Here is a 25,514-nt window from a genome sequence, read left to right on the forward strand (position 1 = left end):
CACACACAGACACACACACACAGACACACACACAGACACATACACAGCGTGCTAAGCACTACACTACAATGCGTTACGCTTCCACGTGCGCGGGTCACGTGACAGATTTGACGTCACAGCTCACTTGCCGTGCAAAAAAAATAAATGCATTATTGAGCTCCCCCCCACCCCCCCCCCAAAAAAAACTAAAGTGTATTTGTATAATTTTTGCATGGTGTACAGTCTGGAAAGTACCCACATGACAAATTTCAAGTTTGTTGCATGTCGGGGAAGTACGCTAAACATTTTGAACAGACACACATTCACAACTTTGCCTTTTATATATATGAAGATACCGCGTACCGATTCGCTGGTGGACACTTAAAGTAGCAAAAGATGGGACGTGAGAAGAGTCTAAACGCACGCTTTAACCCATTCTCCCGGTTGCACAGGTGGGTAATGAAGCGGCGCAGATGATTTTCTGTCCCGCGGTATAAAACGCTATAACAGGGGGACGCTCTCTGCGCGAGCCACCCTTCGCTTTGCCATCTCTTGCGTAAAATTCAGCTCAGCGTGTCGTGTACTTATTCCCTCCTAAATAATGGTTATCGTCCCTTTCGCCCGTTGGATAGAGCTCTGTGGTTCAGTGCGATTGGTGATCGGGGAAGAATGTTAACAAACAAAAAAACCCCAACGAACCAAAGCGTATCCCAGTGAAGACCTATTTCTATTGACCTCCAATCGCAAAACGACCACAACAACAACGTATACACTATCTGTTCAACCTGCGGCTGTATAAGCACTTTACGCTTTCTAGTGCGGTGCTTACGCACCCGCAACGTTATTATCTGCATCCCCTAAATGCTCTGATTATAATTATCGAATCAAAATCACGGGGCTCATTTGGTTACTCACGCCAATGTCTTATTGCGCATGGCTATCGCTAAGGCGCTGTGTTGTCACAGATGAGTATCATCTGCAAGCAGTCTCCACAGTCGGGGGTTGATGTTGCTTTGTGGCTTTGCCCATTAGCTAATTCGAGTCTTTTTGTTGTTGTCAACATTTCGATTACGATGTAAGCACACACGACCCGCTCTTGTTTTTGAATGATGTCACGGGATCTTGTACATCCACTGTGAAGCAGATATATACGTATTTTGGGTTAATATACCCGTAGGGTAAAAACTGGCAAATGTGCAATGGCACAGCAATGGCAATGCCCTCCAGGTGCATTTTTTTGTTATGGAAAAGGGAAGTTGTGAAGCAAATTCATGCTGATATCCGTGTTTTGTCTGCGGATAAGTCACCCGAATGTGGTCTGACCAGAAGCACTAAATTAATCATTATCCACAATGCTCATCGACCAGAGAAATCCTGTGGAAAAAGCATCTTTATTATCCGTATTTATCCACAGCCGCAAGGAAGTGGCCTCCAAAAAGGGATACATTAATGCTATTATCTGTAAATCTTTAACATGTACCAGAAGTCGTGCACCAAATGTATCTTATTATCTACGTCGATACAAAATTCAATACTTTTTTTTGCGAAGAGTCCCGGCTGATGGGATCCGCAAGGATGCGTTCCACTTTACCCAAATTGCGCAACAATTGTGCGGTCAGCGTCACGTCACGAGATGTAGCAATCCTCCCATTCAGGACCCTGCAGCTGGCAGTGCATCGTCTTGTGTCAGGGGGTGGTCTAAGAAGATGCCACAGAACGACTTCTGAAGTTCCTGCAATAGGCCTCTTTTATCCACACTCGGGTCACACTTTTTGCATCTGATGATGATAATAATAATAATGTACGTTATAACACGCGCAATATTTCATGAAGGCAAATGGCCGGTGACTGAGATGCAGAGCCGAGTCCCGAGTCGCTCGAAAGCCAGGCAAAATATGTGGGGGCTTTTAAATGTCTCTCAAATCTCAGTGCAGGTTGAATGCCGCGAAATATGAAGTTTTTGTTTAAATTACCTCCAAAGAGAGGTAATCACACACGTCAATCAAACGAAGACGCGTCCGTCTCGGAGCTGGAATTAAGTGTAGAATAAAACAATGCGGAAATAATTTTGATGCAGCCATCGGTGGCCGGACTGAGGACCATCTGCTCACGACAATTAAGAGGCTTATTGCAATGATGGCTGTATCGCCAAGATTCGAACCCAGGATCTCGGTGGAACTGGCTCTCTTGACCCCAGAGCCCAGCCACCTCTTGACCGTTCATTTAAGGATCTGCAGGCTTCCTCACCACAAATGTAAATAAAACAAGGCCTCTGTGTTGTGAGCAAATGGGATAAGGCTGTTTGTAAAAAAAAATGCAGTACGCAAGATCTATAAATCTATCAAAGCATAAATTGTGGTAGTGTTCATTATTTCCCCCTTCTACCTTCAAGACTCAAAACCTTTAAGGTGGAGCAACCCACTTCATACAATAATGGATTTTAGTTTTGCCGAGCCACTTATCATACCAGAATCCATTAATTTAAGAACGGTGATTGTATTTTATATCGGAGACACAACTCATTAATGTGCTCATAAGAACGTGAGTAAGTATTACAATTCTTGCTCGACTATAATCACAGGAATTAACAATGAAATTATAAATGCAATTAATTTAAATCACTCATTGTATTTACGAAAAACTCTGAAAGAGGGCACAGTTATATTTTATGTCAGGGACGTGCGTCATGAATGCAATGGTAGAACAATGAACGTGTACAACTATGTATGCCGTGGCAGATCACTGTTATAATTCAGTAGGCTCACATGACATTGACTTCTCCAAGACAGAGGTTCTCTGCAAGCCATCTGGCTACCATGAGATATTCCTTCATGAGGCTATCCACATATACAAACACAGAGATAATTTCAACCGAGAAGATAGATTCTGGCTTAGCAATCATTGGAAGGATTTGATCAACCATTTCGGGTCTTAATTGATTGTTCACGCTTACGGTAGCTTTCAGACCGCATCCATTATTTTCGTCTCCCCCCTCCTCTTTTCCGAACATAGATGGACTCGTCCATCTGAATAACTGCCAAATCGCTCTCCGTGGTGCTGACGTTAAAAAAACGCCACTTTTTTCAAATTTTCTTGCTGTGGTTTTCACACCTGATGATGATTGCTTGTGTTGCAGTCGAAACGTTGTGAGAATTTTATTGTTTGATATTTTTATTATTTAATTATTTCCCTTCTACGTGACTTTACCTAAAGAACCAAGAATATAACTATGTATGCATTTAGTTTAACACCTAGCGGGCTTTCACGACCAATAATATTCATAATAAAGGGTTTTTGGGTCAGATCGCGTAAGTATAAATGCGTCGTAACCCTCCACCACCCGACACAGCCAACTCCTAAGGGATTCGTCAAGTAAACAAAACGCCAAATAGTTCACTACTTCAGCCCACAGGTGTGTTGGAGAGTAAATCAATAACATTTACAATTTGAGTAGTACGACGTTTCGCTGATAATTACATCCAGCATCATCGGGCGATTTTTCCAGAATAGTGAAGCAATCCATACTTGACTATAATCACAGTGTGGAAAAAAAGAAACAATCGAGTTGCAAATGCAAGCAATTTAAATCCACTCGTGTTGTAATTACGACTTTCAGACAAAACAAATTATAGAGTAGCTGTATTCAAACAATGCTGTGCATAATGGGAGCGTCTCTGGGTGTATTCTTGCAATGAAATTCCTTTTGTGTATTAGGCAGAGAAGTAGGAGGGAGGGCGGATAATGTATGGGCATGTCTCTTCAGGCACACTCATTCATCTACTATATGGTGAACTTGTCTTGAATAACAAATTGACCTGAACTAATGCAACATTTACAAAGGCTCAGTATGCGTTTTAAAGCGTTGAATATTCCCTTCAGTTATGCCAGACTTTACCGGAGGACTTTCTGCACGCGTTTATCCGGCCCGGTCTCCTGAAAACATTAATTTGAAGCAGATTTCACCTAGACGCGAGCACCGTGCAACAACTCAATTCTCCAGTCTTGAATGAAACATCCAATGGGGAGGATACACACATGCTTTGCTAAAAAAATTAACTGTGTTCCAGGCAAATCAACACAACATATATGTGAATTACGCATTACGTTTGGGTGCAATGTGTTTATCGTATGTGTATATTTTTTTATGCACAGCTTGAGTTCTGGTAACACAAGAGCTGACACGTCTGCAGTGAAGGAGTCACGTGGCCCTCAAAGTGGGCTTTCGGCAATGTGTGCTGCCTAATTTACACGAGTTTTTTATTTCTTTCAGAATAAAACGTCTTTGAAATATTCCCATTGAAGAACTTGCTCTGGTTTTTACAAATTATCTTCCATTTTTTTTTATCTGCGGTCCTTTCCCCTCCCGTAAAAGTCCAATTTTGAGTGCAGTGCTTCGAAGTGATAAAAAAAAAATGTCTCTCCACATGAAAAAAAAAGTATTTATTACGCAACCCATCAGACCGCATGATCTTCTGGGAGTACTATTTTTCAAAGGAATATATGAGTTAAAATTAAAGGCACTAGTTAATGCAAACCCCATAGGTTAACATCAAAGAGAGTACCGTGTTTATATAAAATTCTCCGACGTTAGGTAACTTAGCATTTTGGATCGAGAAAATACATTTTACTCTGTCAAAATTGGAGGGTAAGTTACGTATAGGCCCCCAAACCTCATGGAGTTCTGCATGCATCGAATTACGTGCGTACGAATTCATCGTTTTCTATTCGTATGCCTTGCTCGCAATGGGTTCACGTGACCTCTGTTGCCACGAGAAGCCGCTGCATTCACTGCCACATGTATTAAAAACAAATATAAGGATTCCTGAATTGAATGACAATTGCTGAATCTTGACAATTCATTAAATTGCAATGGGGCAAATCGTTACAGACTTAAAGGAAGTAAGTGGTGGACGGCCCGCGGGGTGGTCCACAAGGCCATGGGAAGTGGTCCACGGAGCTGCTGCAGATGCTCCAATTTGTTTTAATCCACGACGGAGCGTATTCCCCACCCCTTGCCTCCTCCCGCCCCCCCCCCCCAAAAAAAACCCAACACATTCGTCAATAACACTGTCTTAAACAAATATATACTGTGTATAAATAAATAAATTACCGAAAGAACCAAAGAAGATGTGTATAATAGGTGACGTTGTGTGTGCTATGAAGAAGGGCCATTATCCAATACGTCGCCGATTACTTTTAATTAATTATTTTTAAGTTACGGTGTTCTTGATGAATGTGAGTTTTTTTTATTAATTGTGCTTGTGCACCGCTGCCAATGCAGCATCACCATATATAATTTGTAAACAACATTTTTTTTTACTCCTTGTTGTGCTAACCATTTCGATTGTTCACAAAGAAGTGCGTACATTTGGTATTCAAATTTACATTTTACCGCTATTTTAGATTAATTTGAAAAAACGATGCTCCAGAAAAACATTCTGGTCTGCAGCAGGTGCAGAAAGTTTGGAAACCACAATCAAACTAAGCTTTCATGTAGTCTGGTATGCATAAATACGTATGTACAGCATGCATTGTGTGTAGCCAATTATTTATTGAAGCATGCTAAATAATTGCTCAAAACGAGTATTTTAAGAGAATAAAAAGTTAGTTTCTTTAACTCAATTTGTATTGAGTTTCATTACACAAAGACTACATTGTCTGAGAAAAATCGTCTTATTTTATGACTCCCCATTTTTTTAACCATTATATCCACAGTAATTCGAGATGCTAACTCGTTAAGACGAAATATAAGACACGTCTGCAATGTTTTAACGCAAATGTAGAATTTTGAAAGCCGTTATTAATTAATCCTAATGTCTATTTATAATGTGAACATTACATGACTAAGTAATATTGCTGTTCTGTCCAAAAAAATTACTGTACTGTGTGAAGAAACAATATTGGTTAACATTACATTCCACTTGATTAATGGAAATGGTGATCCATGATAGTTTTGCAACACACATTATAATGTATCGACTTAATATGTATTTTTAAATTAAATTAAGGAGTTTACAGTCTTCCTCTGATAAACTTACATGGTAATGTGAATGTTACTTGGACTTGTCAGTTTCAACTGTGCACAACAATGATTACAGGGTGGCTCTATTAATCTTTTCGTGTTTCTATGCTATCCAACTTATTAACATCATTACAGCCTCTCCGTGAATATAAACACGTACAATAATGTGAAATCTAATTTGTATGTTTCACATTTAAACTAGTCGCAATGAAGATTGCGAGTTATGCTTTTTTTGTCTTTGAATAACATCTGACTTATTAAACCCGTAATCAATAAGCTAAGCTTTTGAGGTTTCCCACAGCTCGCCATATTGATTGTAGCATCGCTCTTAAGGAATTCACTGCTGTAATGCCTAATTCAAGTGCCTCTAATGTAATTTTTTTAATGATCCACCCTAATTAAACCTGGTGTTAAAGTTCATCTTCCTATCATTATAAAAGGTGCAACCCTGAATTTGTGTTGCTTATACCACTGCAGGAGAAGGGCCTCCGCAAGGGGAATGTATAGAGGGAGGTTTTTTTGCCTACTCTTCCACTCTAGCAAAACGTCTTTGAAAGAGGTGGGAAGAACCCACACTGCTGACGGTGCTCGGTGGATCGAGGTGGAGGGATTTAAGAAAATAACACTTTAAGAGAGCCCTTTAGCAATCCACTCCTGAATGAAGGCTTTTCTGTGCTGTGTCGTTCATGGCAGATGTTTTACCATACTTAACCATGTTGGTCAGCAAGGGTCGGTAAAAGGATGTTACCACTACACATTGACATGGTTGGGAATCAAACTCAGATAGAGTAATTGGGTCCGTAGTGCAGTGCACTAACCACCGCACGTCTGCTCCACGCGAGTCAGGATTATGCATGATTTATATATATAAATAGTAAGTTTAAGATAACTGATACTGTTGTAGAATAGAGGACAACTTCTCGAGCCTTAGAGTGATGACAATAATTTCAACTTGACATTGTGAAAAAAGAGCTTCATAGTTAATCGGATTCCTCCAGTATAAATAAATATTCTGATTCTGAACTCGTAATGTGCACAGTATTCGCTCACTCTAGAAGACAGAAACCGACTCAGAGGTGTCAGAAACTACAGACGAGCGGGAAAGGCAGCCACGTGGTGAGCTGGCACCAAATCCCCTCCCTACTCCAAACCAAAGCTCTGTAGTCCTCTATATATTAAGGTGTTATCAGCCAATTAATGAGTGTTTTCACGTGGAACGAAACCCACGCGTGTGAGTAGGGAACACTCCAATCCCATACGGATGTTGAACTTCTTTCACACCGTACGTAGCCAACCGTGCTCATCAGAGTTGCACCTGAAAGCGTGCGAGGCAGTGACTGTCTTAGTTCGATGGTTAGCCGAAGTTTGCGTGATTGTTTATGCTGCACGAGGAGATCAGCACGGTGTTGTGATTCATTTGCGGCAAAGAATGGTTGAAGTCCACAATTTTCTGTACCACCTTCTCTTGATGCCCGCAAACACATTTGGAGAGTAAAACATCTTGAGAATGATGATAGCATCTCTAACTATACTTCGGAGCTTAGGACATGTCGATAATACCCATCCAGTCGGTATGGAGAAAATATAATATGTAACAATGTGTTTTTATTGAACAAAAAAAATCTTTGAATGAATTGCAGTGTTTTAGTAGATTGATCAATATTTATTTGCAAAAAGGTTTAGTGGACAAAAAAAGTGGTACTCAGCGCCGAGACATTGTAGCCTTCGCTACGTATTCTCAAAAACTAATGGACGTTTTTTAATTTCGTTTTTTTGGGGGTTAGATCGCGTAAGTATAAATATGTCGTTAAACCCGCCACCACCTGACACAGCAAATTAGTAAGGTTTGTCACGTAAACAGGCTACTTGTTAAACTGATGGACTTTTATTTAGTCAGATATTAAAAAATGTCCCTTGAAATGAAGACAAGATACTGTACAGGTCAGATGTGTCCTGATACATGACGTTTTTATAATGCAGACACATCACAAGTAGAACACATTAATACATGTCGTGGAATATATGGAGAGCTAGGAAGTACAGTAAATGCAATCTTGAGCTTGCATTATTCGCACGTGAACACCTCTATACAAACCCAGCGTGGTAGATACCTACATCTACCTACGCAGAGCAATTAAAACTCAATGACTACGCTTAATACAAAATCTAGACTATACTTAATAACTTCGTTTCAGTTTTATTTATTTGGAATAACCCTGTAGGCCATTCGGCTCTTGATTCGGGTGTTACCGCAACAAACAATAAGATTACAAGATACATTTATAATTTACTGTACACAAATTGAGGCATCCCCTACAAAAACAATAAAATCTTCCAGGAAAAGCACCATTTGTTTATGCTGCGTACTAAACTGTGCAAACAAAATCCCATTTTGATTCTAGACCATAATAACAATCATAATACATTTTAGATTAAAATTTTAAGTCTAACTCTATACTACGTAAAAAAAATCGGGCAAAACTTAATAAATGCATATGAGCAGAGCGGTGGTATGGTAGTTCATGCACTGCACTACGAACCTCGGTGACCTAATTTCGATTTCAATCTACGGCTTCACAGTCGTGAGTAGGATGTTCCCGATGACGACCGCTTGTATTGCGATCGAAACGTCTGGATTTTTAGTCACTATTTTAATTATTATTCTTTTATTGTTATTATTTTTTCTATCTACGTGACTTTACCGAAAGAACCATAGAATAGGATGTAAACAGTTAGTTGACCACCCCCCGCCCCTTCCTTCTTCACCAACTAGTGTGATCAAACAACACCCATGACTGACAGACACGGCCTTCATCCAGCAGTGGATTGAGGTTGATGTTGCCCACCATATTCTCGGTTCTTTCGGTAAAGTCGCGTAGAAGGGAAACAATAAAATAAAAATATAAAACAATAAAATTCTCACGACGCTTCGACTGCAACACAAGCAATCATCATCAGGTGTGGTTTCCACACCTGATGATGATTGCTTGTGTTGCAGTCGTGAGAATTTTATTGTTTTTATATTTTTATTATTTTATTGTTTCCCTTCTACGTGACTACCGAACGAACCAAGAATATGAATCCCTGCAGTCACGAAAGCTTTAAATCAAAAAGTTGCCCACCATATCAAATCTTTCGGTCTCTCATGGAAAGTTGCCATGCAGCTGCTTGCAATTTACCACCAAGTGAAACCCATCTCCTCTCTCTCTTCCTTTTCTCCTCCATCTCCCCCCCTGAAATGAATCTTCAAAATGATTCCTCCTTATGTATGTGTACGGACACGAATATTATTAGTTTATAATATAGATTGACAAAGCGGATGACAATGATTTTATATATATTGTGATGTGTGTGCATTCTATATTTTATATATATATGAATAATGTACATCCCACTTTCTCAATCCACTGCTGGATGACAGAATCCCCACATGCCATGTTGTTGGGTGGGGGGGGGGAGTGGTTCCGATGTTACTTGCCACTGATATCAGACGTGGCCGGGCTGCATCGCGATGTTGGTGAACCACTCCGCTGCCGCCGTTCTTCCCCAACGTTAATTACAGGGGTTTACAAAATAGCATTATCCTCAACTGTAGATTATTTACCAGTGGTATATACAGTGCATTATAGATTGTAATTAGTTGCTTAAAATAGGGCATCCACTGAATTATCCTGCGCTGTTGAATTTGAGAAAACGCTGAGCCTAAAGGTTGGGTTTAATCGTGATATATTTACTTGTGGTACACACACTTCATCTCCATACATCCAGAGAATCTTAAGGTTATTGGGGCCTGATTGATTGAATTACTGTCTCCTAACACCTGATTGTCAATGTTCACTGACATTTGGGAGAAAAAAATGATTCCACTTATTTGCAGCCCATGTAGCGAGTGTTTTCCCCGCACAATAATTTTGTGTCTATTAAGTAAATGATGTATGATATATGGCATTTGTGCATCACTTTCTTCTTTGACAGAACCATTGTAATTCTACTATGGAGGATGGATGTGGGATTTTGAATGTCATGATGTATCCACAGCTGGATGAAGACCTCCCCAAGCAATCACCATTCATTCCCTCATGGTCACGCAATGCATCAATCCATCTAAACAAAAACTATTAAAATAAAGTATTTTATTTTACCAAGTAAGGCCCATTGAGCTATAAAGCTTTTTTCAGAATCGACCTGGCCACAAATTATAGCTCAACGAAGTGGCTTATCATGTGGAAATATATAGCAGCCAAATAATCTAAACGCACATTTCTAAATGTGAAGGGAAAAACCGAAGGACCTGGAAAAAAAATTCACGCGATCACGGGGAAGAACATGCAAAGTCTAAACATACAGTTGTCAGGGTCGGCATCGAACCCACGACCTCCTGTAAACCAAGTGAGGTAGTTAACATCTCCTAGCCACAGGTCCCACACACAAGCTTATTTCATGGCTCCATCTCACGGCCACCCTCGCGAGGATGTTAGTCTCAACCAACAGCCATCATCCCATTTGACGATATGAGGAAGCCACTGGAGCAATGCACTTTTAAATATAGATTGAAAACTTATTTTTTTAGAACTGCTATTTTTGTTTAGTTTGCCGTCTTTCCACCCGCACCTCTCATTAGTACGATTGCCTACATAGAGTGCCAACTATGTTCAACATAAATACATATATGCTCAAACCTACTTACTTTTTAGATGCAAAACAAAGACGCTCTGAATCGTGCAAGGAGTCGATGAACGTCAACATTCAAGGTGAATAACAATACAAAATTGTGACCACTCTTCTGCCATAAAGTAAATCATTGTAATTATAGCAAATACCCGCAGTCATAATTTAACGCAGCATATGCTCAATATTGTTAATGCATATTAATTGCGGAAAAAATTAAGCACGATTCCACCGCAACATCCAGACATCGTTCAATATAATCAGTTAAAGTCTAATCACTTTCTGTGCATGGGGAGCTCAATACAGTGCAATGTATTGGCCTGCCAATGGACTCTGACTTTTGGCCTTGTCATGAAACAATGCTGTCAATTAATATGATTAAATATTGCTCTTATGTCAGTTGCCCTCAACGTCCTGCTAAAATTATGAATCTTGTACAAGTAAAATGATTTTTTTTAAATATTTAACTTTCATGGGAGCACGTGGCGAGAGAGAAAAGTGGACGTTTTGCAAGAGACGTGGCCACAGCAATGAATTAACTATAAGCTATTGATTGCTTTAATTAAATATAAATCTTGACTTAAAGCTTTCGTGACTTCAGGAATTCATATTATTTGGGTCTTTCGGTGAAGCCACGTAGAGAGAAAAAAAATAATCTTAATAATAACAATATCACGACATTTCGATCGCAACACAAGCAATCGTCTCTTTTTTCACCTGAAGACGATTGCTTGTGTTGCGATCGAAACGTCGTGATATTGTGATTATTTTTTATTATAATTTTTTATAACTACTTGGCTTTACCGAAAGACCCAAAGAACATTTAAATACAAATGACTGGGAAATGGTAGTTAAAGTGTGAAAACAGTTCTCCAGAGGCACTCTAACATCGTGATATATAGAGTACTACCAACTGAGACCTAGCAGCATGATGCTCAGACATTTTTTTTCCGCTGCTGAACCAAAGATGTATGATGGGGCTGAACTCGATTCGGTAACATTTCTTGTATTCACACACAATCGGCAAAGAACACACACGCAAACAAATGAATAATATGACATCTCAGTTATGCAATTGTTCTCATAAAATAACGTATTTATAAAAGCAATGCACGGAGAATTTAAACCAGTAGAATTAAACAACTTCCAAATTCAAAAATGCTAATATTAAACCAATGTAATTCAGATATACGACAAAAATAACCTTGCTGTACATAGGTAATCCACAAAGGAGTGTTTGATTATGTTTGCTGAATAGTCTGTAATACGTGATAATAGAATTCCATCGGTTTATTTACAGTTAGAGGAACAGCATTGTACAGCAATGTCCCCACACGAAATCTGTTAGTCGTTTAAAAACAAGGCTCCACTCTGCGATAATAATAATAAAAAAACACTCTGACTATTTCAGCACAATAATCATCATCCATAATATATCTACTGCTGGACTGAAGCCATTTCCGCGTCGTCGTCGTCGTGGTCATCCTACCCAGTCTTGCAGTGCCCATGGTCTTTCTCGCTTCCTGGTATGCAGAACTCGGGGGTTAGATCCCCTACCCTGGCGTCTGCATATTTGGCCGTTGCCTGTATCTCGCCGTGGCCGCGTGGAATTATTTTTCGACGGGTCCTCCGGGTTTTCCCTCCACATTTAGAAACATGCGTTTAGATTATCTGGTTGCTAGAAATGTGCACATGATAAGCCACTTCGTTGAGCTATCATTTGTGGCCAGGTCGCTTCTGAAAAAAGAATCTCATAGCTCAGTAGGCTTTACCTGAGAAATAAAAAGGGTTTAGTCTTATTTTTACTTATAATTTTTAGCTATTTGCTTACCTATCCTATACGTTGCACTATTATCGTGTTTTGTATTGTTTGTTGTAACTTTTTGACCCGCCCCTACTGGATATTTGTGAAAAAGACCCTTTCTAGCTCATCGGATTCCTCCAGGTATAAATACATATTCTGATTCCGATATGCGCTGACCTCATCTTCAATGGTGGTCATCTTTTCAGGCACACTCTCCTTTGGCTGACATTCTGTCCATACTGGCCATCATTTCAGCGGCGCCCTGCCAAACTTCACCGACTTATCTTCGCAGCCAATATGATGCGTCTAGTTTGTGTTTCATCCATCCGTTCCTATTTCAATGTCTTAGTTCAATTCCCATCCTGTATGGAAATTACGTCCTCTGTTACAGTAGGTGTTAAACCTGCGTGTGCTGCGCAGGTACAACTATGGGTTATATATTCTTGGTTCTTTCGGTAAAGTCACGTTGAAGGGAAACAATAAAATAATAAAATATATATAAAACAATACAATTCTCACGACGTTTCGACTGTAACACAAACAGTCATCATCAGGTGTCACAGTCGAAACGTCGTGAGAATTGTTTTGTTTTATATATTTTATTATTTTATTGTTTCCCTTCAACGTGACTTTACCGAAAGAACCAAGAATATGAATCACTGCAGTCACGAAAGCTTTAAGTAAAAACTATGGGTTAATCGTATGTTTGTGACACGCTGAATCTTGTTTTATTTTTAGCATTGTTATTCATATTACTGCTGTTCTCCCTTTATTTTAATGCACTCTCTGCGAATGCAAAAAAAAGACGTGCTAGTGGCAGCCTCGTTTCTACAAGGATATTTAGCGATGGTGCCACGTGCACAACCAGACACCCATTCTGCAGAGTTAACACCGTCGTCGGTGCAAGATGTGTTGTGCAATGGTAGACGAGAGGAAGGAATACTGTGCATGGAATCGAACACACACGTGGCCAGTGGCATCATTCAAACCGTTGAGAAAAGTGAGTGGGGCTTGGGCGTGACAAGTACGTGCTGAAAGGGAGCGATGGACGATTGTTAAGAATGACGATGGAGTGGCAGCCAAGGAATGGAATGCCTCTGACAGGAGGACATTCATCCGGTGAGATGGAACGATGAGTTATTCGGTGCTCCCATTTCACACTCGTTTCATTGCATATCGAGACAATTATAGACTGCATATACATTTATAAACCCCTATTTAAGGCACACATGGAAGTGCCTGCGTAGTACATGATGATGAAGTATCCTTTGTAAACAAAATCCCCAGCATCACCATTCCTTAAAAATAACATTGCACGGCAACGCAATTCACCGCAGTGCGATGCTCTAATGCCTCGCGGGGTGATTTTTTTTTTAGTAAAGAGCTTCGAACTGGGGCACACGGTTCACTGAAATGTCGTTTCAAGAGAAGTCCATGTGGCGATTTGTCTGCTGGTCAATTTGCTTGACATTAGCAGCGGTAGAGGCCCATTGAACGTCGTGGCGTTTCAAAGCCGTGCAGCGCAGCCTTCATATGAAATGAGAGAGAAACAATAAATGAAACCTCACCAAATTCAGGGCGGACACTACAGGTGTTTGTTATCCATGGAACAGGTTGTTTACAATGTGTGGAGTCGGCGTTGACGTCCCTCAAGAAGTGTAAGACACCAGCTGTTCGAGCTTTGTACACTTCAGAAAGCATATGGCACATATCAGTTGCAATAAACTGTGCAAACAATTGGAATATACATCTAAGCCGGTGTTTGTTTAAAGGTTACCCTAAAGACTGCACGAGTCTGAATTGTATTTGTTTTCCATACGGAATTAACATGGACACGGTTTAATCTGAAAAATAAAAGCTAAACGTTAAGCTTAAAATTTACATTTTGCATACGACCCAGACATGGTTTGCCATTCCAGTGAAGTGAAATTTATTGCAAGGGTTATTGTCTGTGTAATAGAATGACACGCTGTAGATAAAATCACGTATTTCATTAACTGCACTAACAGTTACAACTGTACCCTACTAGAATGCAATTGCCCAGAGTATTTGTAAATGCCTTTCAGAGAGCACAACTACAGCTTACAGAAGGTCATGGGATTATGTTAGCCTTTAGCAATAACTTTATCTGCATTATCCCGTTGGTATATAAAAATGATATTAAAACCCCATACAAGGAACAACAATGCAGGCCAAGACATGCAGCATAATTTAATGAGTGTGTGGTGGTCGCTCTAGCTAACCGCCACATCCGTGCTAACGTTGTCCAATAGGTCACTTAATTAGATTCACACTCGAATAATACTTCGTGGAATTTGAATTTGTCGTTGCTCCGCAACACCATTTCATCCCGGGCCACGGTTGTTCTCGCGAATTTCCTCTTCGCACCAAAGTTACGACCACGAAGCAAGGTCGGACCATTAAACATCTATAAACCACATTCTAAAGAATCCCATTACACGCAAGCGAGTGTACCAACTCAGCAACGGCCTAAGACTCATAACAGTAAATATCTGTCGCGTTGCTTCTGATTTCTGTTGTATCCCTTGCCCACCCACCCACCCCTCGAACCCCACCTATTGCCAGCAATGGCAACGTGCGGCGCTCGTACGCCGCACAACGTTAGCGCATCAAAATAGTGAAGCCCGCTTTGTATTCAAAGGCTGTCGCAACAATTTTTTTTGTTCCCCCGTCAAAGCGCTCCGGGTCAAGCGCTCAGATTGGTGCGGGGATAATTTATAAAGTGCGGTGCGAAATGAAGCGGGGAGGGGAGGGGAGGGGGCTTCTTTAACGGATGCCCTCTGTGAATGCCGATACAAATTGGTGGTTCTTGCAAGCGCCAGTCTCTTCTCCCTCCTCATTCACAAAAGCCCACACCCACCACACCACACCACCCAGCCACCCCCAACAACAACTTTTTGTTCCAAACGCATCCCACACGGTCGCATAAAGCGGGATGTAAACATGCCGCGTGCACGTAATTAAAGACGCGCGTTCGTCGTTCTCAACGCCACCGGCGGTTGACACTTTATTTTTTTTTTGGGGGGTGACGATCACGATCACGACGTGAGATTGTCGCGGAGGAGACACTTTGACGGCAGTCGCAAAAACAAATTCAGACAAACGAAAAGAAGAAGTCTCGTCAAAATTATCCGGACGAAATCTGGACCACCTCCAGCCGAAAAACAAGCACAGTTCTGGCGTAATAGCAACACGCACGCCGACATCACGCTGGTGGGCGGATGGCAACTTCTGATACAAGCACAGTTCGGAAATAAGCACGCGCATCCTGCCTCCCACCGAGAGGTGTGCGCTCATTTATATGCAAGCCTTCCCACAGCTTACGGGGAAAGAATGCGGTAGGAAAGTTGCCCCTTTTTATTGTAATGCAAATTCCTCAAAGATTGCGTAAACGCGTCTCGACCGCTACTGCACCTTCACGCGGGGGCACTCAAAAGTGCCACCGCGTTTTGACAAGAAAACAGGCGCGCCCGTCTCAATCGCAACAGCCGACAGATGAACACCAACACACACACCAACCCACACACACACCAACCCACCCACACACACACCAACCCACACACACACCAACCCACACACACACCAACCCACCCACACACACACCAACCCACACACACACCAACCCACCCACACACACACCAACCCACACACACACCAACCCACCCACACACACACCAACACCCACCCACACACCGGGCACAGCAGTTGAATGCCTGGCCTGGCTGGCCGCGCAAGTTTCATTCTTACCTCGAGCCAAGAGAAGCAGCAGCACGTGCAGCGCGGCAGTCGCTCGGACACAAGAACGACTGCAGCAGCAGCAGCGGCGGCAGCGGCGGGAGCGGCGGCGGCATAGCTCCCTGCCTGGGGGCATCGTTCCACCGCCTCCTCCTCCGACAGCCGTACCGAGAGTCATCATCATCATCACCACCGCCACCACCACTAACCACCGCCCCAGCTACCGCCGCTAATCCAGCGCGCGAGAGCTCCGCGCGGGCACGCCGGACGGGACGTGTTGGGCGAGCGCAGCGGACGTCTTGGGAGAACGGGCGGGGTGGTGGTGGTGGGGGGGTGGTGGTGGGGTGGTGGTGGTGGTGGGGGGGTGGTGAAGGGGTGGTGGTGATCGGACTCTGGCCGAGGCACGGGGTTCCTCCACTCGTAGCCGCGCTACTCCGGCTACCCGCCACTTCTCCTTGTCCGCTTAGCGGCGAGATGAGCGCAGCTGCGGCGAGAGAGGCGAGAGTTCGTCCCTGCAGACGCCCACATTTGTGGGGGGGGGGGGGTGGTGGTGGGGGGCCACGCTCGTGTGTGGTGGGCACCGGGGCGCGCTATTGCCACCTCCCTCCCTCCCTTCAATCCCTTCCCCTGCAGCAATGCGAGGCAATGGAAGAATCCGACAATCTCGATATTAGGCTGATACAAGTCGCGACGAGCTACTCGATACTCGGGAGGAATTTGTTTGTGTGTGTGCGCGTGTGTTGTGTGTGTGTTGTGTTGTTGTGTTGTGTGTGTCACTGCGCGCTACTCGGCTTAGCTGTTCCAGAGCTAGTGAGTGTGTTGTGTGTGTCACTACACCGTCTCTACTCTTCACTAGTGAGTGTGTTGAGTGTGTCACTACACCGTCTGTGCTCTTCACTAGTGAGTGTGTTGTGTGTGTCACTACACCGTCTCTACTCTTCACTAGTGAGTGTGTTGAGTGTGTCACTAGACCGTCTGTGCTCTTCACTAGCGAGTGTGTTGTGTGTGTCACTACACCGTCTGTGCTCTTCACTAGTGAGTGTGTTGTGTGTGTCACTAGACCGTCTCTACTCTTCACTAGTGAGTGTGTTGAGTGTGTCACTACACCGTCTCTACTCTTCACTAGTGAGTGTGTTGAGTGTGTCACTAGACCGTCTCTACTCTTCACTAGTGAGTGTGTTGTGTGTGTCACTACACCGTCTCTACTCTTCACTAGTGAGTGTGTTGAGTGTGTCACTAGACCGTCTGTGCTCTTCACTAGTGAGTGTGTTGTGTGTGTCACTACACCGTCTGTGCTCTTCACTAGTGAGTGTGTTGTGTGTGTCACTACACCGTCTGTGCTCTTCACTAGTGAGTGTGTTGTGTGTGTCACTACACCGTCTGTGCTCTTCACTAGTGAGTGTGTTGTGTGTGTCACTACACCGTCTGTGCTCTTCACTAGTGAGTGTGTTGTGTGTGTCACTACACCGTCTGTGCTCTTCACTAGTGAGTGTGTTGTGTGTGTCACTACACCGTCTCTACTCTTCACTAGTGAGTGTGTTGTGTGTGTCACTACACCGTCAGTGCTCTTCACTAGTGAGTGTGTTGTGTGTGTCACTACACCGTCTGTGCTCTTCACTAGTGAGTGTGTTGTGTGTGTCACTACACCGTCTCTGCGTCTCCCTTGCTTGCCTGAGAGCGCAATGAGATAGCCGTCTCAGCGGTGCCGGCATTGACCTAGGGCGAGCCGCTAGTCCCGCCCCAGATACACGGAGCCCGCAGTCAGACTTAGGATTTTGAACCTGACCGTGAATTCCAACTCTCAATCAATGCATCTCCGCTAAAGTCGGCGAGATGTTATAAAAGCGGCCCTGCGGTTGCTGTTTGGGGTTTCCCCCCCACCCACCCCCGTTACTATCACAATGCTTTCATTTCACGCCGGGATATTCCGAAACGCTGTTTTTCCAAGAATAATGTTGTGGCACTCCATATTAATCTCGCCATGAATGATCTTACTCTTGGGGTCTTTCGGTAAAGTCACGTGGATAGAAAAAAAATCACGACGTTTCGATCGCAACCAATCGTCCTCAAGTGAAAAAATATAGCGATATTTACTCCCACTGAAAAAAATATAGCGATATTTACTCCCACTGAAAAAAATATAGCTATATGTTTTCACCTGAGGACGATTGCTTGTGTTGCGATGGAAACGTCGTGATTTTTTAAAGTATTTTTCTATCTACGTGACTTAACCAATAGACCCAAAGAGTATGCATTCCTGCAGTCACGAAAGCTTTAAATCAAGATGTATTATCTCTTCATAAAACAGTGGGTTGCAGTAGTATTGTAATACAGGGCACAATCACCCAGGATTGCGGGCTTACCTTGCTACTCGAAGTGCCTTATGCCGATATAATCCTTACTCCCACTGGAAGCCAACCTTGGCTGCCAGAATTCTGGAAAATTTCGAGTGAAGAAATTAAGCCAAAAGGCACCGGGGTGCACAACCTGCCCGTGTTCCAAAATCACCATCACTGTCTCCATCATGAACAATTGACGTATTTCATATTCTTAGCTCTTTCGGTAAAGTCACGTTGAAGGTAAACAATAAAATAATAAAATATACATAAAACAAAAAAATTCTCACGACGTTTCGACCATAACACAAACGGTCATCATCAGGAATTTGTATTATTTTATATATATTTTATTATATAATTGTTTCCCTTCAACGTGACATTACCGAAAGAGCTAAGAATATGAATTACTGCTAGTCACGAAAGCTTTAAATCAAAATTGACGTATTATTGAATCCAAAAATAAAAAGACAGAACGAGAGCGTGCGTGCTCATCGACTCCGGGCATTTATTCACGCCGTGCTTCGCGAATGCACATGCATACGCACCCTGACCGGCGTGTGTTCCACGGATCGGCTCGGACATTCTCGGGAGGGATGGACGAAGAAGAGGGGAGGGAGAATTTGGATCTGAGGCAACATTCCCCCCCCCACGCCGTCCACTTGAATCGAGTGCTCACAGCTGCACGTGCACCGCTGTCATTTGATCGCACGTGCAGCTGCTTCGCGCGACACACATCAAAGGCCAATATTGGTCGGTACCCACATGGGCTGGCAAGTGGGCAGTTAGCCACCCATGGGTGCCCTCGTTGGCAGTATCCACCACCATGGTGAGTGTCCCCGGCACTTCCGATTCGCACGCTTGGCTTTTGTACGGTGCGAAAGAAGTTCAACATGCAGAATTGCATATACAACAGCAACAGTAGTAATCTTAGCGTGTTCACCGCCTGCATTATAGACATGCTACCGTTTTAGATTCGTATTCTGTGGATGTTTAATTACATATTCGGGGTTCTTTTTCTCCTTCCAAAGCAATTTATTATCGATCAGACGTGGAATTCACTTCCGCGGAACGTTTGCTCTGCTGACTCCCTCGTTTTATATGAATCGTGCCAAAAGACGCACTGATTTCTAATGGCCTTTTGTATTTCTTGAATCCTTTGTTTCGGGGTTTGATTTTATTTGGTGTGTGCCTGCAGGGTGCGGCTGTGTTTTGTACGGCGCCTTATTATCTCTGGGTAAAAGGTGGTTTAGATGTGTAAATCATTATCGCAACATATTTTGTCCGAAAACAAAAAAAGATCACATATTCGTGATCTATCTAATTGTTGCTACAAACATTTGTAACCATGGGTGGAGTAGACAAGCCCCTTTTGGACCAATAGCTCAAGAACCATAATCAGTGCAAGGACCAATGATTTGTGTAGCTAATGCAGGTTCGCAGCTGCTGCGAATGCAGGCTACAAAGACATACCCTCCAGTATAGCCTCAAGAGACTGTTGGGGCAAGTGCTGTTAGCGAGCAGCACCTATGAAGGCCGATGCAGCACACGAGGGGGTGGGTGTCCAGCAACACGCTCAGCGGCTTTTGGTGATATTTACACATCGCACACTAACGTATTGATTTGAGGCTGACTCGACCTAGGGGTGGCCCAAGACTTGTTCAGATAATCATCACCGGTGTTAGTCGTGTCGGGGGAATCGAACTTGGGTCGCTGGTTTCATAGCGCACCGCGCTAACCGCTGAACTGCTGCTCCCAACCTAATGCAGGCTACACCACACATACCTATCCATTGTTCATAATGGTTCACAAATATGGGGTTTGTAGTGACACAATATTATCAAAATGAAAAGGCATTATTTCATTCGCACACCGCTTTGAAACAACATGCACTTAATGCAAACTCCTCTTCCCTATGCTCAAACGATTTTGAGCCGTGCTCATCCCTACCATGGGAATTCCACATTACTATGGTGGAGTAAATATTTATTTCAGGTAACGGCTTTTAATTCCGCCCCCCCCCACCTCAATATGTTTTTGAGATTAGTCTTACGTGAGCACTCCTAACACAATACTCAACACATTTGTCAATAATACTGTCGCCTTAAACGAGAGAAACAATATATACAATAGGTGACGTCTCAAGCAATGGCCCTTGTTCATAGCACATACAGTGAGGGAAAAAAAGTATTTGATCCCCTGCTGATTTTGTACGTTTGCCCACTGACAAAGAAATGGTCAGTCTATAATTTTAATGGTAGGTTTATTTGAACAGTGAGAGACAGAATAACAACAACAAAATCCAGAAAAACGCATGTCAAAAATGTTATCAATTGATTTGCATTTTAATGAGGGAAATAAGTATTTGACCCCCTCTCAATCAGAAAGATTTCTGGCTCCCAGGTGTCTTTTATACAGGTAACGAGCTGAGATTAGGAGCACACTCTTAAAGGGACTGCTCCTAATCTCAGCTTGTTACCTGTATAAAAGACACCTGTCCACAGAAGCAATCAATCAATCAGATTCCAAACTCTCCACCATAGCCAAGACCAAAGAGCTCTCCAAGGATGTCAGGGACAAGATTGTAGACCTACACAAGGCTAGAATGGGCTACAAGACCATTGCCAAGCAGCTTTGTGAGAAGGTGACAAAAGTTGGTGCGATTATTCGCAAATGGAAGAAACACAATAGAACTGTCAATCTCCCTCGGCCTGGGGCTCCATGCAAGATCTCACCTCGTGGAGTTGCAATGACCATGAGAATGGTGAGGAATCAGCCCAGAACTACACGGGAGGATCTTGTCAATGATCTCAAGGCAGCTGGGACCATAGTCACCAAGAAAACAATTGGTAACACACCACGCCGTGAAGGACTGAAATCCTGCAGCGCCTGCAAGGTCCCCCTGCTCAAGAAAGCACATATACATGCCCGTCTGAAGTTTGCCAATGAACATCTGAATGATTCAGAGGACAACTGGGTGAAAGTGTTGTGGTTAGATGAGACCAAAATGGAGCTCTTTGGCATCAACTCAACTCTCCGTGTTTGGAGGAGGAATGCTGCCTATGACCCCAAGAACACCATCCCCATCGTCAAACATGGAGGTGGAAACATGTTTTGGGGGAATTTTCTCCTAAGGGGACAGGACAACTTCACCGCATCAAAGGGCCATGTACCGTCAAATCTTGGGTGAGAACCTCCTTCCCTCAGCCAGGGCATTTAAAATGGGTCGTGGATGGGTATTCCAGCATGACAATGACCCAAAACACACGGCCAAGGCAACAAAGGAGTGGCTCAAGAAGAAGCACATTAAGGTCCTGGAGTGGCCTAGCCAGTCTCCAGACCTTAATCCAATAGAAAATCTGTGCAGGGCGCTGAAGGTTCGAGTTGCCAAACGTCAGCCTCGAAACCTTAATGACTTGGAGAAGATCTGCAAGGAGGAGTGGGACAAAATCCCTCCTGAGATGTGTGCAAACCTGGTGGCCAACTACAAGAAACGTCTGACCTCTGTGATTGCCAACAAGGGTTTTGCCACCAAGTACTAAATCATGTTTTGCAGAGGGGTCACATACTTATTTCCCTCATTAAAATGCAAATCAATTTATAACATTTTTGACATGCGTTTTTTCTGGATTTTGTTGTTGTTATTCTGTCTCTCACTGTTCAAATAAACCTACCATTAAAATTATAGACTGACCATTTCTTTGTCAGTGGGCAAACGTACAAAATCAGCAGGGGATAATATACTTTTTTTCCCTCACTGTACATAGATATAGTTGGAGACTGTACTTTATAACACCATGGGGGCCGTGATTACTTGAGCGCTGCTTTGTTGTGACACGAGAAATGGTTAAAACAAACAACTTGGTTCCGGTAATTTTACGCATTAGCACTTTGTAACCGCTTCGCGAAGACGTTTGTTGATAAAAATTTGGAGGATGGTCAGGCAGAGGGGTTGTGATACGTTTCCAAAGCCGAGTGGTCAGCGTGCATGTGCTGAAAACCTATATTTGGACAAGGCGAGAGCTGGAGCATTCTATTCTGTCGTTTTATATACGTCTTGAAATGTATTTAATGGAAGGAAAATGCACGAGGGAATGTACACGTCTCACGAGGGATTAAGGCTTACCTGTTGCGTTTTTTTCCTTCTTTTAATCTGCTGGAAACGAGTCCTTGGGCTGAAATTCCTAAGAAGAATAAAACACAATACTGCATTAAAATTATCTCGAACAAAAAAAAACAATTGACATCTGTGCATATTTAAGCACCAATTCCAGACATTTCACAGTGATAAAATAATAAAAAAAAACTACGTTTAAATCCATAATATACAGCACAATAGCACTCAAGGTTTTACGGTGGTGTGAACTTATAATGAATAAAAAAAAATCGCGCAACAAACATCGGGGTGCCTCGTTATAGCGACATCTAGTGGTTACATCTGGCGATTACACGCATCGCCGTTGAAAAAAAACCACCAAGAAAACCAACGAAGGCACCCTGCTTACGTGGATGATATTGTGGCTCGTGTCTGTGTTCCATTACGGTGCCAGCAGGTGATCAGTTGATGTTTCTGGTGAACAATAACATTGTTATTCCTTGAAGCCAGGAGACTTTCAGGACCAATGTTATCCATATCAACTTTTTTCGGGCTGGGGGGGGGGGGATCGCGTAAATATAAATGTGTCGTTAAACCCGCCACCACCCGACAAGGTTTGCCACGTAAACAAAACGTGCCAATTCGTTACTACTTCAGCACACCGGTGTGTTGGAGACTAAACCCACAACATTTACAATTCGATTGCGACAGCGTTGGTGTACGGTGCTTTTTTTCAGGAATATTTTGCTGTTTTTTTTTTCCTGGATTTTCTGTTTGCACAGTCACACATAATCACTTTAAGATGTTTTCTTGTTCGTGTTTTTTTGTTTGTTGCGGTTGCACCCGATTCAAGAGCCGAATGGCTCACAGGGCTATACCAAATAAATGAAACTGAAATGAAACTGAAAGCGACGTTTCGCTGCTCATTACAACCAGCTTCATCAGCCGATTAACCATAACTGTGAAGAAGTCTTCCTGTTTCGAAACAACATCGGTGTGCTGACGTAGTAACTAATTGGCACGTTTAGTTTTCGTGACAAACCTTACTCATTGGCTGTGTCTGGCGGTGGCGAGCTTAACGACACATTTATATTTACGCGATCTAACCCCGGAAAAAATACCTTTACCATGAATATATTTGTTTTGCTTGGCTATGCCACCGCTGATACTAAACCACATGATTCTTAACTGTTACAGACATTGACGCACAACGCAGGCGTATTCTCTTCCGCTTGAGACTCACTCCTTTGCAGTCTCACATCGTGTCCAGTTGCACTTGAATACAGTACAAAAGAACACATCATTAATATGTTTAATCACCCTGTGTTCCATACACACTTGCACGACTTAATAAATATATGGAGGGAGTAATTAGAAACATGTTATGTAATCAAACTGTGTATTTGTGTTCTTATCAGTTTGAGAGTAATATTGATTTTCTTTCAAAGCCACATGCTGTGCTTAATATTACCGAATCTCAGTAGTTTTATTTTGCAGCAACTCAATTAAAATGCTTCTATAATGAATATAATCACATAAGTATAGGCTTATTTGATTACAGATACTAAATTAATTTCAAAGGTGAAAAATAACCTTTTTTACCTTATGATGTAATTTGTTATAATTTTAAATAACATAACTTTCTCCTGCTTATTAAATTACACGTCACAATGATAACCAACTAAGAATCTGAATTTAGACGGCTTATAATTTTGTGGGAATAATACGTGCTGTTAACACTTCCACATTCTGCATCATGGTTTATACAGTATCCATAATTTTAACTGAATGGTTTCCAAAAAACAACGGATACCTCCCTATATATGTTATGTTCGATAATTGCAAACTAATGTTACAGATATTCTTTATCCTCGCATATAATGATAAACGCAATTATTATACACAGGGACGGCAATATTTTACTATGTGATGCATGTTATAGTTGGTGTTTTTTTTCTTCCTCATGAAATGCAAAGATAAAAATGGACTGAATGAAAAGGCAGCGCACAAACCAAGCATGCTTTATCCACTGCTGGACGGAAGGTCTGCCCAAAGTCATCGCCATCCCTCATGGGCCTGTGATGCAACAATCCAGCTCGTGTCATCACTCCATCTTAGCTTACACATTTATATATATCAACACACAACCTGGTTTAAATATTCACGTTATTTATTTTTGGAGAAAAAAAATAAACTGAAATGTAATATTTATGACTTTAAAACAATGCATTTAATTTTGTTTATGCACACATTTATTGCCTTGGTGGAGCTGTATATGTGTATATGTGTGTGTGAATAACAAATAAGCGGTATCTATTAAAACAGAGCCAGTGTGCAATAAACACAATTCCAGGTCAATAAACACAAATTCAACGCGTATTTCCAGTGCCTAAGCCTGCCGACAAAGCCACCACCAGAAGGTTATTTCCCATTATCAATTTCTTGTCTATTGCAGTTTTCAATATATTTTCCAAAGATATATACATGTTTGGGATAGCCCCGTTTATTAAACTAGGACCCGCATTTTTAAAATACTATTTTGTGAACTCGTACACGTTAAATAATAGTCCAAGACACTCCGCTGGACATCATCGTCGTCATTAATCTTCAGCCATTATCTATTCACTGCTGGATGAACGCCTCCCAAAGCCGTCAACATTCCTTGGTCCCACGATGCCACTATCTGTCTAGCTCCTGGCACACGTCAGTGAGTAAATCTGATATGCTCCTGCAAACAATACAACTCGTGCAAAATGGCTGGCTAGGAAGTACAGTCTATTAAAAGGACGTCTATATGTTAATATCAAACCAAGTTTTGTAGAAGAAAATTGATTTATCGGATTATAGCAACCA

General features: G+C 42.3%; 1 protein-coding gene across 1 annotated transcript in view; it reads right to left on the minus strand.

Annotated features, from left to right (window-relative positions):
* The window catches only part of TMEM132C (transmembrane protein 132C), a 161,187-nt gene extending 143,873 nt beyond the window's left edge, over window positions 1–17,314 (minus strand). The window contains exon 1 of the mRNA XM_032947214.2: window positions 16,242–17,314. Within this exon, the coding sequence (XP_032803105.1) occupies window positions 16,242–16,416 (175 nt within the window). The 5' untranslated portion in view covers window positions 16,417–17,314. The remainder of the gene's footprint in view (window positions 1–16,241) is intronic.
* Between the last annotated feature and the right edge of the window lie 8,200 nt (window positions 17,315–25,514).

The sequence above is a fragment of the Petromyzon marinus genome, chromosome 5, assembly GCF_048934315.1.
Source record: "Petromyzon marinus isolate PM22_M1 ecotype Great Lakes invasive population chromosome 5, UKy_Petmar_22M1.pri1.0, whole genome shotgun sequence".
Lineage (NCBI taxonomy): Eukaryota > Metazoa > Chordata > Hyperoartia > Petromyzontiformes > Petromyzontidae > Petromyzon > Petromyzon marinus.